We start from the raw sequence: 19,035 nt of genomic DNA on the forward strand, positions 1-19,035 counted from the left end.
AAAATGCAAAAAAAAGTTTACAGATTCTGTCTGGGACTGCCAATTAGTTTTGCCAAAAGGAAGAGAGAGAAAAACATGTTTGGTTGAATCTGTTGTGCTCATTAATGATTTTAAAAAATCTCCTCTTCTGGCTCATTTTTCTCCACAGAAAGTAATCACTTCGAATGAGCTACTAATTTCCTTAGTGTCAGACACTGAAATGTCTCACAATGTCACAATGTTATATTGCTCTTGAAAATAATCTGTCTCACATTTGCATTCAAGTACTTTAGAATGCACTTATAGTATACTATAAATGTATCAGTAGTTCCTTAGTACTTTCCCAGTAGTCATATAATCATCATACTGATTTTATGATGTCACATTTGGTTGCAAATGGTTTAATTGCAGTGGCAGGTCACTCTGTACATCTATTTTCACTTTATACCCTTCATGTGACATTTCTGTCCTATGAATACAGAGCAGCAACATTTTTCTGTTAGGTGTGTTAGAAATGGAAAAACAGTTATGCATTAATCATGTTATCTTGTGTTTTAGCACTATTCCTAGTGGACAATTTTTTTTTTTCACCCTTTAACGTGACAAACATCATAGTTATGTGATCAGACAAAAAGAAAGATGTTTATCTACAGTATGTGTTATCCTCAACCAAAGCAGGTTTCAAAGTGAATGTTTTTATTTACTGTACAGTTTGTTTGTGTACTTTCTTCTTTTAGTTGCAGATGTGCTGTTGAAGGCTTTAGGCTGTAGTTTGTGTGTGTAAATGGGGAAGAGTGTTTTCACATCATTTCACTTAAGGCGAGACACCACAGGTGAATAGGGTAAAAAAAATTAACTAATAGATATCATCATACTTCCCCAGCTGATTGATTACATTAAAAATTGCGAACATTTTTTGTATTACAAGTTTTCTAAAATGTATGTTTAAATATGCAAATTAAGTGTTATCTAATTAAATATGCGCTAATTTGCATACATTTCTAGAACAAAAATCTGAATATTGGATGACGTCAGGTTCAGAATTCTCATTTAATTTTTTGGGCATATTAAATTCAAAGGTTTTTACAGAGGGAATTTTGGATATCTCTTTTTATCACTCCATAAATGAGAAAATACAATCAACAGCCAGAAAAAAAATAATTTTCACCATTTTTTTAGGAATAAAATGTTGTATAAAATCAGGCAAATTATATATTAACAAATCCCTCTGTAAAAACCTTCAGAATATAGATAGGAATAAAACTGTAAAGTTTGGTGTATATAAGTTCTGCTGGAGATTTCTGACTCAGAGCAGGAGAAAAAACTCATTTTGAGAAAACGGCCTTTAAAGATATTTACTGTAATTGAAATCTATAGACGCAAATAGATGAAGTGCTATAAAATATACACTTAAAAGTGTATTTTGGATGTTTTCTTTCCACCAGTCTGGAAAAACACTTTATGAAAAGCCAAAAAGCACAAAATCTCAAAATTGACAGGTGCCTGAAAAAACTGTGTTTTTGCCTGTAGTGTCTCCATTTAAGCTTAAGAAATCACCAGACCTTTTCAAAGCCCGGTTTTTGCCTGATGGTCATTAACTTGGTCTGCAATCAAATGCAAAGGAAATAACACATTTCTAGAATGATTGAAGGTTGCCAAGTTCATCTGACAACTCAATATAGGCTAATATAAACAAAGACCTCAGTTTCCCTTCATACTGCCTTCAGCATCCTTAAAAGATTCTGCCATCTGGTGGTCAAATGAACTCTGTGTCTCTAAATGTCTTAGCAGAACTCCTTTGGCAATTTCAGTGAAAATGTCTTATATACTTGGTATACTTCAACATATTTTATTTTTTTATTTTTTTTACTAGCAGGTGTGTCTGGTTCCTCTAATTCACCCTAAACTTTCTTTGTGTCCATATGTGTTTAGACTCAAGTGGCCAGCCTTTCTGTATCCAATGCAAGCCGGAGTACCAGGGTCCCAACTGTGAGCAGTGTAGTGATGGCTTCTACAACGCCGACAGCATCTGCCTTCCTTGTAACTGCAGCGGGAACGGAGACCCCCGCTTATCCCCTCGGATCTGTCACCCGGACACGGGCCACTGTCTGAGCTGCATCAACAACACTACGGGCCCGCACTGTGAGCGCTGTGCAGAGGGATTCACGGGGGACGCCCTCGCCAGGAACTGCACTCCTACAAGTGAGAGCCAAAACCAATATGTTTGGGCTAATATGTGTAAAAAAAAAAAAAACTAGTGATGATAATGGATTCATTTTTGCTACAGTCAGGGATATTAGGGCTATGCCAATTCAGTCATTTATTAATATATATCGCATGTTTTTCTTTTCTTTTTTTTTGTTCACAAAATTACAGCTGAATTCTTTTTTTTTTTTTATTGTTCATTCATATCATTTTCAACAATTCAATTAAAGATGAAGCTGTAAGTCTAAAACTATTATATGTCAGTGCAGTTAGAACTGCGTAATGAAGAAAAGTGAAGCGAACCAGTTGAGAGAGTTTGAAACTGATCCCACAGGTTAACTCTCTCTCGTGGACACACTTTCTCATGCGTTTGATGCGGTTTTAGTTGTGCTCCGTGATATATTCAATGCATTGAATATATCATGCGTCATGAAGACCTTGATGTTACCCAGCTATACAGTATATACTGTGTGAAAAGGAAGGAACTGAACTTGAGATATTAATATTTTTAAACATCTGTTTTAATGGGTGATTAAAAAGATCTTACATGTTAAGTGACTGTGGTTTTCAAAGAGGGGAAAAGAAGATGTGTTGTAGAATGACTAATCCCAGATCAGCGTTCTGACTCACAACATCCGTCTATATGCTGCTGATTCTATCAGCGGTGTACTGTAAAGAGAACTGATCGTACATTCCCACAGGCAGACTAACTTGGGCTGCCAAACAGTAAACAAGGACCACAGGGTGAATATATGAAAGAGAGAGGAGGAAGAAAAGAGTGATTTATCACTCCAGTAAGTCAGCCAAATCCACTCTCTCTTTTCGTCAATCTTTCCACTCAGCCAACAATAATAAATCCTTCTTTTTTTAACCTGTCTGAGCTCTGTTCCAGATGTTCTGCTGCTACAGAACAACCATGTTGCCATTCACTGATGATAACAGTACTGTAATGGAACTCCATATGGAAATGATGTTGACTTTCCAACAATGGTTGAAAAATCTTTAAAATAGCTTCTACCACAATGACAGTGTTGTTATCGTTAACTAAAACTAAAACTTTCCAGTTTTTGGTGATTGAAATAAAGCTGAAATAAAATAAAAATTTAAATATTATATTAACTTGAACTAATTAAAAAAAAAAATGTTGCCTTGGTAACTGAAATAAATAAGTAAGTAGTAGTTGAAGTACTAAAATAAATTAAAGCTATATTGATTTTTTTAAAAACAAAGTAATAAAAATGACAAAAACACAAAATTACTAAATGTACAAATAAAAGCTAATTCAAAATATTAATAAATGCTATAATCGTATAAATAATAAACCTAAGATGTTTTCTGAGGTGAATGGCTGAGGTGTGTCGGACACTGCCTGTTCTACTGAACAGATGGAATCGCTCTTGCCTTTGAATCTTCTTCCTGTGTGCAGCATCTGTTCTCTACATTACACTAGATCAGGGCTCCACATGGGTCTGTCTTGCTGCTCTCACCTTTTTTTATTCTTTTACTCTCTTTTTTTGTTCTCTCTATCTTTCATGCATAACCTATATTGCCATCTGCTTGCAGAGTACTGTTATAATATTCACTGGCAGTGATGTTAACTTTTAGTGTGGAATGTTACCTGTCTGAAAAAACCATCCAAGGTGACTTACAAAAGAGGAACTTGCAATTCAGTAAAAAAAATTTTTAGACTTTTTGAATGATTCATTAAAAGAACCACGAGAGGCATTTGTTTGTGAATGAGACTGTACTGGAAATGTTCAGGGTTTTTTTTTTTTTTTTTGCATACAGCACTCTAAGACCATATAAAGTATACAGCCTTTTTATCTCATTACACATCACATTTGGTGCACTTCACCCTAACAATACACTTACAGCCACTTGCACCTGCCTTTTTGAGACACCATGGTAGGCCAGTGGTAGGTCTGGGCCAGTAGTACTGGCTGTGGTGGCAGTGGGCAGGCAGGTCTCCGATGTTGATTTAATCCATAATACAAATGCCATGGCAGTCCTTAACATACAACTAATCAACATTATATCACTAGCATTAATGTTGTTATTGTTACAGCTTAACAGACTGCAGCTGACCTTTGCTAGGTAGCTAACCTATTACAATAATGTCATTCCATTAGGAATATGGCAACACAGACATTTTATCGATTTACCAAAAACTATATTCATGAAAACTTTTTTGAGTGGTGAATATGTCATCATAACTTACCTGAGATGATGTTACCAATTTTTTTGTGAATGTGACATGGGCGGGTCCTTGTTTGTTACTGACGTTTTAGTTTGCTTTCAGCAACTACCGACAAGAGATGGCAGTCTGTCAGAAATCGCACCACAGAAAAAAATTGCATGTCATGTGACTTAACCAAAGCACATCATTGGCTAAACTAAGGTCTTCTCTTACCAACAAAAAAAAACGAGAATGTTCTCTTCAAGAGACAGTGGCAAGGAAATGAACCCAAAGAGTATGTTGCCATATGGCAACACCATGCGGTAGTGGGTTCAATTTAGTTTTTTGGATATTTTGTATTATTTTTAGATGTGTGTTTTCTCAAACTTTCCCTCTCTTTCTTTTGCCTTCTATTTAGTCGTCCACACTACTCCTTCAACCACTACCCACTGGTTTCACTACACCACCATGACCTCCAGCCCCAATGCTACAGCACAATTCACCACTTCCTCTACCACCCTGCTTAGCAGCCTGGGCAGCTCCACCACCAACACCACCACTACCACAGTGACTCCGCTCCAATGGAACCAGTTTAGCATCATCATCCTGGCCGTCATCATCATAGTTGTGCTAGCTCTCTTGGCGGTGGTGGGTGGCGTGTACACTTACAGGGAATACCAAAACCGCAAGCTGAATGCCCCGTTCTGGACCATCGAGCTGAAGGAGGACAACATTAGCTTCAGCAGCTATCACGACAGCATTCCGAACGCAGATGTATCAGGGCTTTTAGAGGATGAACTTAGTGACGTGGGCAATGGTCAACTTGCTTTAACCGGTCCTGGTAGTTTGTATAAGGTGTAACTGATTTTTATGCAGAAGCTGGGCTGCTACACCAGTGCTGGATCGACACTGGGCAGATTGTGGACCCCTGTTTTGTTGTTTTGTTTTGTTTTGTTTTTTGTTTTTTTTATGCTGATGAAAAAGGACATTGTTTTTCTCATCAGACATAATGAAAGCACTCCAAAACAAGAAGAGCCAATAGTAAATAAAGAACATAAGCAGTGCATCTGACTGAAAAGCCAAGCTAAACATCCTGCCCTGTTGAAGACCTTGGACAACCCAAAGCTGAAACATGTGGTCTTGCTTTAAAGAAAGAGAAGAGATGCAGAAACTAATTTGCTAACAGAATACTAGACAGTGAAGCATGTCTGGTTCGATCAATCTAATGCATCTGTTTATTAACATTATTTGCACATTTACATACGCCCATTCACTCGTTCCCTTTGTAAATGCTGTGGATGATTTAAATACACAGAGACATTCGTTTTCAACAAACTCAGGATGGATATCGTTTTTGTTGCGTAAACCACATCATTTTAGTGTTGCTTCAGCACAAGGATACCATACATGCTATTACATGTGCATTACTTTAGGGGGCACCATTACACTGGACCTGACATGGAGACCAGGCCTGTGTATTATCCAATGGAAATAACTAATACTGAATGGTAGATGCTGAATGAACTTTTGCTTCTTCTTTATTTTTTGCTTTTTTGGCAGACGCTTTCTTGCCGAAGCAAGATACAAGAAGGGATGATTTATTTTTATCAGGCCAAAGAGGATCTGTGTGTCAGTCTCAGGAGGAGAGAGTCTGGCTATTTCTTGTCAGTTTTACAACGACAAAAAGGATTTAGAAGTTTCACAATGTATGGAATTTTACTTGTTTTATTTATTTTCAGAAATTTATTGTCAATCCGCTTTTCTTTTGTGACTTATCACCGGCCACCTGTTGAAAGGTGCCATGCCTTGTTGTGTGGACTTGACACAACAATATGTCTTAGACTTTATGTTGGGAGAGTTTAACAGTTTTGGCTAATTTATTTGGGCGAACCTCACTCTCAGATTCATGGCTTAGGGTCAGTTTGTGTGTCACAGAGGAGGGGACCAAATACTATCAGATGAGCAATAATGCCTGTTGGTTCTTACAGCTATACTGGACAGAATTAATCACTGCCATTTGTGGAGCACAGGCTAAAACAAGTTGATCGAATGGTTCAGTGAATAACTAAGTGCATGTGTTTGAGTGTGTGGGTATAAGTGTGGGTGCTGAGCATTGTAATCTAATATATTACTAAGTGAGTTGGATATGTGTCACTAAAAGACATGAACGGGTTTGTACGTTCTTGGTAGGAGATGACCCAAACTTGAAGAAAAGAGCAATCTCTGTCTGTTTCTCAAATGACTCTTGGGATATCTTATTTTAGCTCCCTCCCCACTTTCACAGTCTTTTCCCGGGGTGTATTGGTACAAAACTATGTAAATATTAGATGTACAGAATGGTTGTCTTGAGGAGGCTGCTATTAAATTGGTACATGTGGCGACAAATTTTGTGTCCAACATACTAGTTGCCGCACATAGAGACTGCCGTCGTAATGGTGTCTTAATCTTACATTGTATGCATTGTGCAGTATGCATGGTGCACCACATTCACAAGTAGCTCTGTGAAAGATTTCAATAAAAGTTGTACTATAATTAGTGCTTTCATTATTATCATTCTTATTCTTATCATCATATCGTTGTATGTCATGTAGTTCCAGCCACTGTACCGCACCTGACCATTTGATTTATCCTGAACACAAAATGCACTTTTGAAATACACAAGTAAATTATGTCAGGGCAGTGGCATCAGATCTTTGAAAGATGTTCAGTTGTGTTTGAGGCATTGTAAATCTGTTTTATGTTGAATGATAACATTTTTAATGTGTATTTGTTAATATGGGAATTTGAAAATGAAAAGTTAAAGTTGGACCATCAGGGTTAGACACCTAACAGATTTGGGCAGAGGGCATGGTGTTTTTTTTATTTTTATTATTATTATTATTATTATTATTATTATTTATTTATTAATAAAATGTATTTAATATAATTTAATAATATATAATAATATTAATTTTTATATTTATATATATATATATATATATATATATATATATATATATATATATATATATATTATATGGAATTATATATTTGTTAATTAAATAATTCATTGGGTTATTTAATAATTCTAAGAATTATTAGGTGTACATTTCAAACATCTTCATTATTCATCATAACCTAAAGTCCAGTTGTCTGAACTCATTTAATCTGAATTCATAGTCTGTTGCTATTATGACATCCCTTCAACAAAAAAATACAGGCTTGTACTATTATTTTATGTAATTCAGATGTATTTCTTTAACTAGAATTCTGTTTAATATTCATTATTCAGTTTTTCAAACTAAACTAAATGCCATACTACATTTATCAAAATGCCAGAGCAATGACATTAATCTGATATAATTTTAACCTCATATAACTTCAATCTGATATAACATCCTCATTATGTAGTGTGCATGCCAAAGTCATCTCTAAATATGTTACAAATTAGCAGCAAGTGCATACATTTTTTTTTATGTACGTATATATTTGTTCACTTCAGTTTGCCATGTTCCTTTAGTGAGACCACAAATATCAAAGGTTAAAACATGACTCCTTTTTTACATTTACATTGTTTCTCAGATCAGTTTCTTTTTTTCTGTTCAGTACAATCATCACTTTCATCTAAGGATGTGTTTCTGATGCCATTATCTCTGTCAGAATCGTGTTACATTCAGTTAAATTTAATGCGTGCCTGAGTACAGACTTTTTGTATCATATAACGTTTCACATTTCAAATATTTACAGACTTCCTCCCTTACAAGACACTTGAAGCTGCATGAGGCAACTATTTTAAGTTTTGATTGAGCAATATGCTGATGACTGACCTAAGATCTGTTATGTTCTTGTGTGATCTTGTCCATTTCTTTTGAGCAAAATGGTTGGCGATAAATGCCACAAAAGAATTTTTGATTTAGAAGCCCACGCACAACTCCTAGATTTTCTATTTCAAAAATGTAATATAAATATTTTCTACATGATCTATACCTAGTTGTGCTTACCCCAAGGTGACTTGACATCGAGTCATATTCCAAACGTCAATAGTTTTACCATACAGAGTGAATGTGTGATCACAAATACTGGATGACAATCTCCATAGCGAGACGTTTCTTCTGGATGTTGTTGATGTTGAAAACTGAGGTGAATAATTTGCTTTCATGTAATCCTGAAAAACAATCCAGTGGAGAATAACTACAAAAGCCCCCCACCCACATAAATGTTCACAACTTTAATTTGTACACTTCTCAAAGGTCAGGGGTAGATAGCTTGGGGAATGTTCCTGCAATCGCCTACACCTTCTGGGTATCCATTAAGGGGTCATACATTCTAACAAATATCACAGAATCTGAGTCACTTTACATACTTTCATTCATTTTTCCTTTTATTCAGAGAAGATTTTAGAAGCAAATAAAAAGAATCCTCTTGGAAATGAATCTGCGAAATAATTAAGTCTTTGTCATCTTCCTCTTACTTTTTGCCATCAATTAAAAAAAAAAATAGAACCTTAATATAATTCGGTTGTTTTTAAGGAATAATAGTTACATTAATTGTTTTTTTTGTTTTTGTTTTTTGTGCGAGGGGAAATATTGCAGATGTTCATGTAAGGCCTGGTTAAAGACCAAGCAAAATGTCTGAGAGCTCGGCAGTGGGTGGCACTATCTCATCAGCTAGTGCTCACCTTTCATCTTCGCGTTTTGTTTTCAACAGAGCTGGTACTAACATGCAATCTACCTGAGAGAGGACATGCGATAAAAGAGACATCTTCTTTGACTATTGCAAGTTTATGCTGTAAAAAAATACAAATGGATAAACCATTTTATATGTAACTTTTGGCCTGTTCTTAATCTCAGACCTCATTGTTGTTAGTCATTTTTTCACAGAAACCATGTTTAAATGGAGAAATTATAACCTTTGAAACCATAAAATGGGGTGCTATGTACACATTTATCCACCCCCTGCATTTGTCAACTGCTCCCTTGTATAAAAAAGCTTGAAGTGTCATACAGAAATATGATGATAGTGTTGATTATATTTGCGATATTGTAAACACGTAGCAGATTCACTGTAGGAGTGATTCAAAACACGATTGATTTTCACTGATCTCCCGTCCCAGTTAACACTGCATTTTTCCATTTAGCTAATGGAGAGCACTTGAAGCGGAAACTAACTGTTGTAGTGAGAGTCTTTCCTGTGTCTCTCTTGTCTTCTTGGAAATACAATTGCCATGACACAGAGAGAGATGTTGAGGTTCTTGTCAAGATCATCCCTTAATCCCTGCAGTGACACTGGAAATAATTTATGAGAACAATTCGAATACCTAACTCGGATGTTGGTAGAATGTGGTTCTCCTTTAATTTCGAGCTTTATCATTCCCAGTGAATAAATAAAGATCATCGTCTTCATGTAACAATCATATAACAAGTCGGTTACTTCTCTAGGGTAATCAGTAATGAAAAACAGAAAGAAATGTGAATCATTATTGAACATCAAAAATCCCGAGACATTTAAATCAGTGCAGTAAATGATGCCGGAAATAAACAACACTTAGCCAATAGAGTGCTGACGAGTGGAATTTGATGTCATTGTGGCATCATACAGCCATGTAGGCCTTCGAAATGGAAGACGTTTGCGGGCATTTTCTTTTACTTACTTTGATATCATCTGGGAAACTGCCCTCTTTTGGAAATTTGACTTGTGAGTTCTGTAAATAGAGTAACCGATAAAATGAGTCATATAAATATTGATATAGCTGGAAAAACATAATCTGTGTCTGAATCAACAGTGAGATGCTCACAAACAGGTTGCATGTCCCTAAAGCGCCCAGCAAAACCTAAACATGCACAGTGCATAAAGACTTTTGCTGATGCCTCTGCTAACACCCACACCCAATGGGAGCACATGTATATGTGGTGACCTTGTTTGTGTGATTGATTACAGATATTTCTTATGACTTCCAGTCAACATTGAGGGAAAATACCAAATGGGTGGTCTCTAAAGTACTTGTGGTCTATATGTGCTGTTAAAGGGATAGTTCACCCAAAAATTGTCAAAAAGATTGTCATCGTTCACACAACTTCATGTCATTCCAAACCTGTATGTCACATTTTATTCTGCAGAATACAAATGGAGAAGACCTGGTCAGTGGTCAGTGGTTTTCAAGCAATGACAATGGTGATGAAGACTGAAAAAGCATGCAAAATCACTTTTTAGGTCTTCTGAAGCCATTTGATGGCTTTATGTGAGGAAATTGAAGTTAGTATTCACTAATAATATCCTCCAGTAAAGGGTTAACAGCTTTGACCGGATCATTCAAAGAGTTGAATTTGAGAAACGTGAATTCAATGAATGGATGAGACATTTCACTAAAAGATCTGATACAACAAATTAGGTTAAACTGAGTTCTTTCACAAACCAGACATTGCTGCATCTTGTAACGAATGTGCCGAGATAGGACCAATTTTTCAATAATGACTTTTAGGTCTCACACAATCCTCAAGGGGAAAAAAAGGGGGGGAACTATCCGCAGGACAAATATATTACACAAGCAGACTACTTTGTTATATGATTATTGCATCCTTTTGAGACTCAATATCTCCATTCATTGTCAGTAAATAGAATAGACATTCTTCAAAATTTCTCCTTTTGAGTTCCATGCAGGTTTGGAATAACATCATTAGAGTAAGTGATGACAGAATTTTCATTTGTGGGTGAACTATCCCTTTAAGATTTGTTTTCATATTCACTTCGTCAGGACCTTAAAAAAGATGAAAGATGATTAAACTTCCTTGTCCATAAACTTCTTTCCCAAATATAAAACGTCCTTGTCCATAAACACGGCACCATTTCAGAACGTACTGGCCTCCATTCACCAACCAGAGCTCCTTATTTTCATAGAGTTGTTTCATTGACTCTCCAGACAAGTAATCTGATGCACGACGATTAAATTAATGAATGAAATTACAAACAGTGCTAATAAAATGAAACAAGATGTTGGCCTAGATTACAACAAGAAATCAATGAAATACATGCAAGCAACCTTTACATAGTGAAAGCTACGCGTTTACTGTCACCATGATCACATCCACCCTCATCTCACCCACAGGTGATGTTGAGTTAATAGCGCACTGTTGAATGCGTGGGAGACTGGTATCTCATTACAGTCGTCAACTTCATCCGGTACTACAAGAGGCATCTAGCGTGAAACTGCAGTTATTTCAGCATCTTGAGGAGCAGGCATGGATACAGCACGCGCAGCTAGAGCGCATATTATCTGGACATCGATAGCTTTGGTCCTCATTTTAATCGCATCATGCTTGACATATGTCTTCATGTCGAAGGTAAATATAACTGGATCTACTGCCTTAGAATCTCAAAATTTGGCCAATAAATAGGCTAGACGCGGTGTTGAAGATTCTGAACATCTCTGTTTGTACTGGGGTGATTTAGATCAATAATAGGCTAGTACAATCGATAATTTACCATTCCAGTAAGCACGCTGTTTAAAAGAAAAAAAGAGAGGGAGAAAACGTTTATCCGATCTTAGTTCGCTTACATAATACTTCGTAGGCTGAGAAACACTTCCTTTTTATCAGCTAAGGGCTTTCTCCAGCATTTGTAAACATTAATTCATGGGTCGAGTTGCAGAGGGCGTGTTTGTAAATAACTGCTTCTGTGCAATCATCTCTTGAAATATGCATGACATAGTGACATGTGTTACCGTAACTTCAACAGGTGTCTGGATGCCAAAGAATTAACATCGTGAATGGTAAGTTTATCCTAATAGTCTATTCTATACGTTTTGTTTTGTTTGTTTGTTTGTTTTTGTTTTCTTCGTCTGTTGGCTTTACCAATGGTCATTTGGTGCCTCTAGCAAAGTTAGCAAAAAGTCAATGAAGACTTGAAATGAAACGTCAGTGAAGGCCGGTTGACTGCTAAGACTGTCTTAAGTCATCGATTTTTTTCTTCTTTAAGACTTCATAACTTTAAGTCATTTACATAAATACGTAAATTAGTCTAATTTGATACGGAAAGGTAAGATTGGTTGCCCTTTGGCTAACTGTTAGTTGGTCATACTAGTTCTTAATCTAAATTTTGTCGCTACTAACGCGTTTGAAGCAAACCCCTATTAAACGTTTTAAGCGAAACATAATGTACGAATATCCTATCTCTTATTTTCACTTCGAGAGAGTTCAAACAAACGATAACTCGCACCAAGGTTTTTATTTGATACCAATAACCACTCACAAAGCATCTAAACAATTCGTTTACATGAAAATTGAACATTTTCTGAGCCATTTAAACACAATTGATTATGAATTACTAAGTTTTGTAGTCAATAAAATAAATCCGACGATAAAACTGGCAAGCTGATATGAGCCGCCACTGTGTTATAAAAAAGAAAACTAAATATAGCAGAAGTGCTCGGAAAACTCTTAGGCTACTGTTTGAATAAACTCCATTCATGTGTTTTACAGGCTAGTTTAACGAGACTGTAGAAAGCGTATAACAGACAGCTGTGTTCTTTGCGCGTGTGAGTTTGTTGTATGGGTGGGGATCCGCGCTGTCTCGCTGTGCGTTTGTCTAAATGCATTTTTGAGGTCAGCTTCAGCTCATTTTCCTGTTCAGCTGTCAGTTGTACTTTTAGTGTCTTTTAAGTGTTTTTGAATCAGCGTTCGTTCACTGGTGGTAATCTTACAGATGTTTTTCTTTCATTTTTTTCCTGACAGTCTCCACAATAGAAAGTATGTTCAGACATCAAGTCTCTCGAGAAAAATGGCTTCTAAAAGGTGATTAGTAACATTTTTTTCAAAAAATATTTATGTAAGAACATGTTTTTGTCTTTATGTAGAAAAAAAAAAATGGTTTCACACAAACATCACATTTGTTGTTCAAAACATTATGTTAAAGTTACATACTGTAGCTAAAGTTACATAAAACGTTCTGATTCCATAATGAGAATTTTTGCTACGTGTATCTTCATCTTCGTTTTAATTTTTTCTGTTTTTTTTTTCCCCACCCCAAGCTTGCAATCACACAAATGATCGTTTGGTTTGGGATGAGGAGTGGGAGGACCACAAGAGTCCGGGCAAGAGCATTCTGGACCAAAACAAAACGTGGCTAGTCGTACAAGAGAATGGGGTTTACCTGGTCTACATACAGGCGAACTTTGAGCTAAAGCCACAGAAGGATACTGTAAAACTCAATCTTCTAGTGGATCTCAATTATGGTGAGAAAACGGAGATTTTTACAGCTGCACATGACACTCAGGTGGTGAATGGCAACAAGCCTGTAGATGCAAAGCTCAACACTTTCCTTCTGATGTACATGCAATCAACAAACCAGTTATCAGTCAGAGTATATCCAAGCAATTTGGTGAACTATAATCCACGACCCTTCTCCACCTTCATCACCATCATTAAATGGGCAGACTGGTAGACTGTGGAGCATGGGCAATAAATACTGCATAAATGATCGGTTATATCCGCGGACCATGTCCAGTTTTTACAATGGCAGCTTAAATTCTTGTTAGCTTTAATTGTGACATTCCGATATGACGCAGTCTCAAGATCAGCTGCTAGAACACCTGAGATTTTCCAGCTGTCATACTAGGAAATGCTCTTGACATTAACAAGGATTGCGTGGGGGTTATGATACTTTCTTGGTGTTTTTTGTTCTTCCTTTCGAAATATGAAGATCACATCTCATGATCTTCTCAGAAGCATGACACATTTTCCTCTCAACCGATATACGAGTTAAGTTTGTTGTGTTTCAGTTTTTGTATGAGTCAAGATGAAAAAGGGCATGATATATGGTTTGTGAGCACTGACTTTGAAGATTCTCATGTATTACGTAGGCTACATAAAAGATGTCATAGCTACCTGCAAACATTGTTTTACCAAACAGAAATAGTAAGCTAATTTTGAGCAAGTGGGTATTTTTCAATGAAATGTATGTTCGTGTATAAATATAATCATGTAGTATTTTAATCATCGACAGCTGAATGTAAAAAACCTCATAACAGCAACATATCAGTGTTTGATATAAATGCTCAGCGTGTCATACAAAAGCTATGAAGCAACACTTTATTGTGTAAATATGGGTTTTTTTTTTTAAGACAAGCAATCAACATTTTGTATTTTATCAACGTAGTATTTTATGAGCCAAACTTCTTGATAGGATGTGGTGCCAGTTTTTGCTGTAAGCACATTCATCCAGCCATAGAAGCACTTATTTGTTCATGAATGTCATGGAATTGTTTTCTGATGGGGGGGGCAGTGGGGATATTTTTTCCACATAAATTACCACACTAATCCAATTAGTCAAGCAAGCCATATAAAACTGAACCACAGGAGCTGTTTAAATGAGACAGCGGAATGTTTTTTTCTTGTTGTTGTTGTTTGTTTTTCCTCAGCAAGTGGAGCAAACCAAATTTTTTTTTTTCAGTCAGGAAAATACCATTTATGATGACGCATACATTTTTGTATTTAAATGACCCAAGCCAGCTATTGTTTTTCTTAAAGTTTTCTTTGTACTCTTGAGTTATGTATTCTTTCACAGATAAGCCCTTATACTTGTGTTTATACTAAAGGTAATTGTTCACGCTGAGTGATTTCAATTGACTACGTTTTACTGTTCTCAAATATATAAGCAATATTATATTTATATGCAATTTGTAATATTTTTATTTAAACTTAATTATAAATAAAGTCATATGCTGTAGCTCCCTCTCTATGCCTCAGATATTTTGTAAGCACTGTACATTAGTACACCACACATAAATATACTCAAGAAAGTATATTTAGACGGATGTTTAATGAATGGCTATGTAAATGTCACAAATAGACAATGTAATATCACAAACAAAATGTCTTGCTTGTGTTGCTGTCATCTGAGCTTTAAGTTTTTTAGCCTATTCTGACCTGACTATGCTTTATTTTTCTTGTTTTGAAAATTATAGAGAGCAGCAGCTCAAAAACACTAAATACATTTCAGGAGATCTTTGTGTGACAGCCTAATAAGAATTTACACAATAATTATAACAACTAATGCTTGTATTTAGTTTTGTTTATTTACAGCCATGCACTAACATTCCGGGAACCAAAATGTTGGGTAATTTTCCATGTAAAATCTGGGTCCTGAATAAGGATGTCTAATATTTTTATAGCAGGTCCTGAAGTACAGCAAATGAGCAAGGCTGATTTATTTTATTTGGGGCTAGATGTAGAGGTAAGTACTGCCCCCTTGTGGCAGAGATTTTAAAACTGTCGGAGCAGAGTTGAGTCAAGTCTGAAGTTCAAGGGTTTCAGTTGAGTCATGTTGTGAATTTAGGCTTCAACGTGTTGTTAATGAAGAAATTATGAATGAATAAATCGCGTTTTGTAACGGCTATGACTAAAAATAAATAAATGAATAAATGCATTTGGTCACACTTTGGCCCAATTTACTCCAACTTCCCGCAACCCTTCGGAGGATGATTAATGGATGGATAGATGGATGGTAATACGTTACGAAAAATGCATTTACCCCTTTTACCATAAAGAGCTCAGAAATAAATGATCTAAATTACTGTAAATTAACTTTTATCAACATTATTTAAAGATTACTTCCTATGTAGCTAGGCTACTGTAAATTCTGGAGAAGGCAGTTATTGGCAGTAATGTGAAATTATTAAATACAGTTCTGCTGTCGGTGCGGGACATCTCGAAAGATGTTATGTGTATGTTAGTCGTGCCATGGTGAATCATGAGGCATACGGGGTATAAAAGATAAACTGCAGGGTAGGCTATTTATCGCAAACCGTTTTAGCATATAGAACTTTGGTTTTGTCTAACCATAAATATATTTAAGATAGGTAGGCCTACAATTGTATTTCGACGAGTGATAATTAGCAATTTAGCATTAAATACCCCCGACTCTCCATGACAACAAAAGCAGCAGACTAACTTACTGTTGTTAGCAGTTAGCGCCAACCATTAGGTGAGTATTATTCGGCCAATGACACATAGCTCACCTGCAATATGCCTGTATGCAGGGCAGTCATTAAAACAACCCGTTTGAATGGCCGTTCTCAGTCTCTAATTCCACATCATTTGCTGATATCTGCTAGACTTCCTTGGTGGTCAGGGCGCTAGGTGTCGCACAAACAGCTATAAACCGCAAATATTTTTCTGCTTTATGTGTGTGTCTCTCACCTTTGGCTGATGGGCCCAGTAGGCGTGACAGAGGATCTGCAATGTTGTGTGTTCCCGGTATATGAATCACTTGGAAATCGTAGGGCTGGACTTCCGGGTTGGAGAGGATGTGACAAGTCGCATAGCTCAGTCTCTCTGACGAATTGAATCCAAATATAAACGCAAAACCCAAAGAGACTTGACCAGAGAGCTTTACCATATCGATGTATTAATGGTGGTGAATTCAATTCAAGTGAAACAATGGTATCTGATGAGTTACGTAGCATCCTTTAATGTTAATGGCATATTAAGCCCAATCAAACGGTCAAAAATACTAACGAAAATGAGGAAAGAAAAAAAATAGACATTATATACTTGCAAGAAACCCATTTAAATGACCCAGAACATCAAAAAACTAAACTCGGTTATAATAAATTGTACTTTTCCTCGTTCAAGGGTAGACATAAAAGGGGAGTTACCATATTGATCTCAAGCCGAATAACTTTCGAACAGAGTTTTTAATATAAAGATAAAGAGGGCAGATTTGTACTCGTTAAGGGTGCTATTAATGGAAAGGTGTTTACTTTTCTAAATGTATATGCTCCACTGAGCGATTTCATTTTCTATACTCATGTTATAGACTTGATTGTAAACCACTCTGAGGGAACCGTTATCTGTGGCGGAGACTGGAATCTTCACCTCCAGCCCACACTGGATGTCAAATTAAAAAAAAAAAAATCAGGAAAAACGATAAATAGCAAATTCCGCAAATTGATAAAAAATATAGGACTGATTGACATCTGGAGAGAGATGAACCCCAGTGCCCGCCAATACACCCACTTCTCTAACCCACATACAATTTATACTAGAATAGACTATTTTTTTTTGTTTTCAGTGAAGACAGATCAAAAATTATGGAGGTGGACATAGGTACAATAGATCTAAGTGATCATGCTCCCATCTACATTACTATAGAATTGGAGGAAAAATGTAAAAATACACTCTGGCGTTTTAATGCTAGCCTGCTTAATGACCCTCAGATGAAGAAAAAGTTATCAGATGACGTTAAAACTTATTTAGAGGAAAATAACAATGGTGAAACTTCTCCACCCATCCTCTGGGATGCTGCTAAGGCAGTTTTGAGGGGTAAAATTATCATCATCGCCTCAACCAAGAAGAAACAAAGGCAGAAAAAACTAAACGATCTGCAGGACAGACTAAAACAGTTAGAGATCAATCACGCAAAGAATAGAAATCCTCAGATGCTACAGGAAATTAAAAAGATAAGAGACGAAATTGATGATTTGACCACACAGGAAATAATTAAGAAAATGCTCTTTACCAAACAAAGATACTATGAATCTGGATCAAAATTCAAACTCAGACCAAACACGCATTAAAAAAACCCTTTAACAAACGTATTGCAAAAGTTTTATTGAAAGTAAAATCAATCAAATGCAATTAACTAATCATCTAATCAGATTAAATATAGTGTCTGTATAATGTGTTCTTTTATCAATTTTCAAGGCTTGTTTCTCTGTTCCATGGCTCAAGCGAAACAGGCCAATAAGAGCTCTTAATAACTACCATTATTCATTTTAATTATTCTAATGTCTAATTAAAACATCTACAAACGTATAAAACTGATCGGAGATCAGGTAAAACCATAGGGTAAAGCCCTAGACACTTGTTCAATAGTTCTCAGTGAATCTACATGATTCATGGGTTCACTTTATCATCGCCCTCTACCGGTGAACCATTGATATTTCGAACTGTTTCGAAACGTTTCAAAACAGTGGTGACGTAATGAAGCCTCGTTTACTAAAATCACGTGACTTTGACAGTTTGATACATGCTCCGAATCACTGATTCGAAACAAAAGATTCATGAAGCTTCGGCGCAGTGTTTCGAAATCGGCCATCACTAAATTTCAGTAGATAAGGAAGATGAAATAGATTCTTTTCTGGAAACTCTTAACTTGCCGGTCATGACGGAAGAACAAAATAAAGAACTAGGGTCTGAAATTACAGCTCTGGAAATACAGAGTGCAATCAAGATATTAAAGAACAATGAGTCTCCGGGGAGTGATGGGTTCACCTCCGAGTGGTATAAAGCTTTAAAAGAAACACTTACCCCTCTGCTTTTAACAACCTTTAACTGGGCACTTAAACAAGCTCAGACCCCCCCAAGTTGGAAAGAAGCCATATCTCTAATACCCAAAGAAGGGAAAGATCGACTTGACTGTGCATCATATAGACCAATTTCGATTCTGAATGTGGATTATATACACCTCAATTATGTCCAAAAGAATGGAACAAATACTCCCAAATTTAATTCACAACGATCAAACAGGGTTTATTAACAATAGACAAACTCAGGACAACATAAGACAATCTTTACAGCATAATGAACCATGAACAAAAACACCAAAATGAAGCTGTCATAATTAGTCTGGACGCTGAGAAAGCTTTTGATTCTGTTAGCTGGCCTTATTTGTTCAAAGTGTTAAACAAATTCCAAATGGAT

General features: G+C 36.2%; 2 protein-coding genes across 4 annotated transcripts in view; both read left to right on the forward strand.

The window, feature by feature from the left end:
* si:dkey-220k22.1 (multiple epidermal growth factor-like domains protein 9) overlaps window positions 1-6,892 on the forward strand; it is a 75,891-nt gene extending 68,999 nt beyond the window's left edge. For all 3 annotated transcript variants that reach the window (XM_051893275.1, XM_051893276.1, XM_051893277.1), the window contains 2 exons: window positions 1,912-2,181; window positions 4,779-6,892. In XM_051893275.1, the coding sequence (XP_051749235.1) occupies window positions 1,912-2,181; window positions 4,779-5,221 (713 nt within the window). In that variant the 3' untranslated portion in view covers window positions 5,222-6,892. The remainder of the gene's footprint in view (window positions 1-1,911; window positions 2,182-4,778) is intronic.
* Window positions 6,893-7,388: 496 nt separating this feature from the next.
* Window positions 7,389-15,058, forward strand: si:dkey-220k22.3 (uncharacterized protein LOC796870 homolog). Its single transcript, XM_051893321.1, has 4 exons — window positions 7,389-11,676; window positions 12,071-12,104; window positions 13,066-13,125; window positions 13,362-15,058. Exons 1-4 carry the CDS (start codon window positions 11,575-11,577, stop codon window positions 13,772-13,774), a joined length of 609 nt encoding a protein of 202 aa, XP_051749281.1. The 5' UTR covers window positions 7,389-11,574; the 3' UTR covers window positions 13,775-15,058.
* The last annotated feature ends 3,977 nt before the right edge of the window (window positions 15,059-19,035 follow it).

The sequence above is a fragment of the Ctenopharyngodon idella genome, chromosome 5, assembly GCF_019924925.1.
Source record: "Ctenopharyngodon idella isolate HZGC_01 chromosome 5, HZGC01, whole genome shotgun sequence".
Taxonomy (NCBI): domain Eukaryota; kingdom Metazoa; phylum Chordata; class Actinopteri; order Cypriniformes; family Xenocyprididae; genus Ctenopharyngodon; species Ctenopharyngodon idella.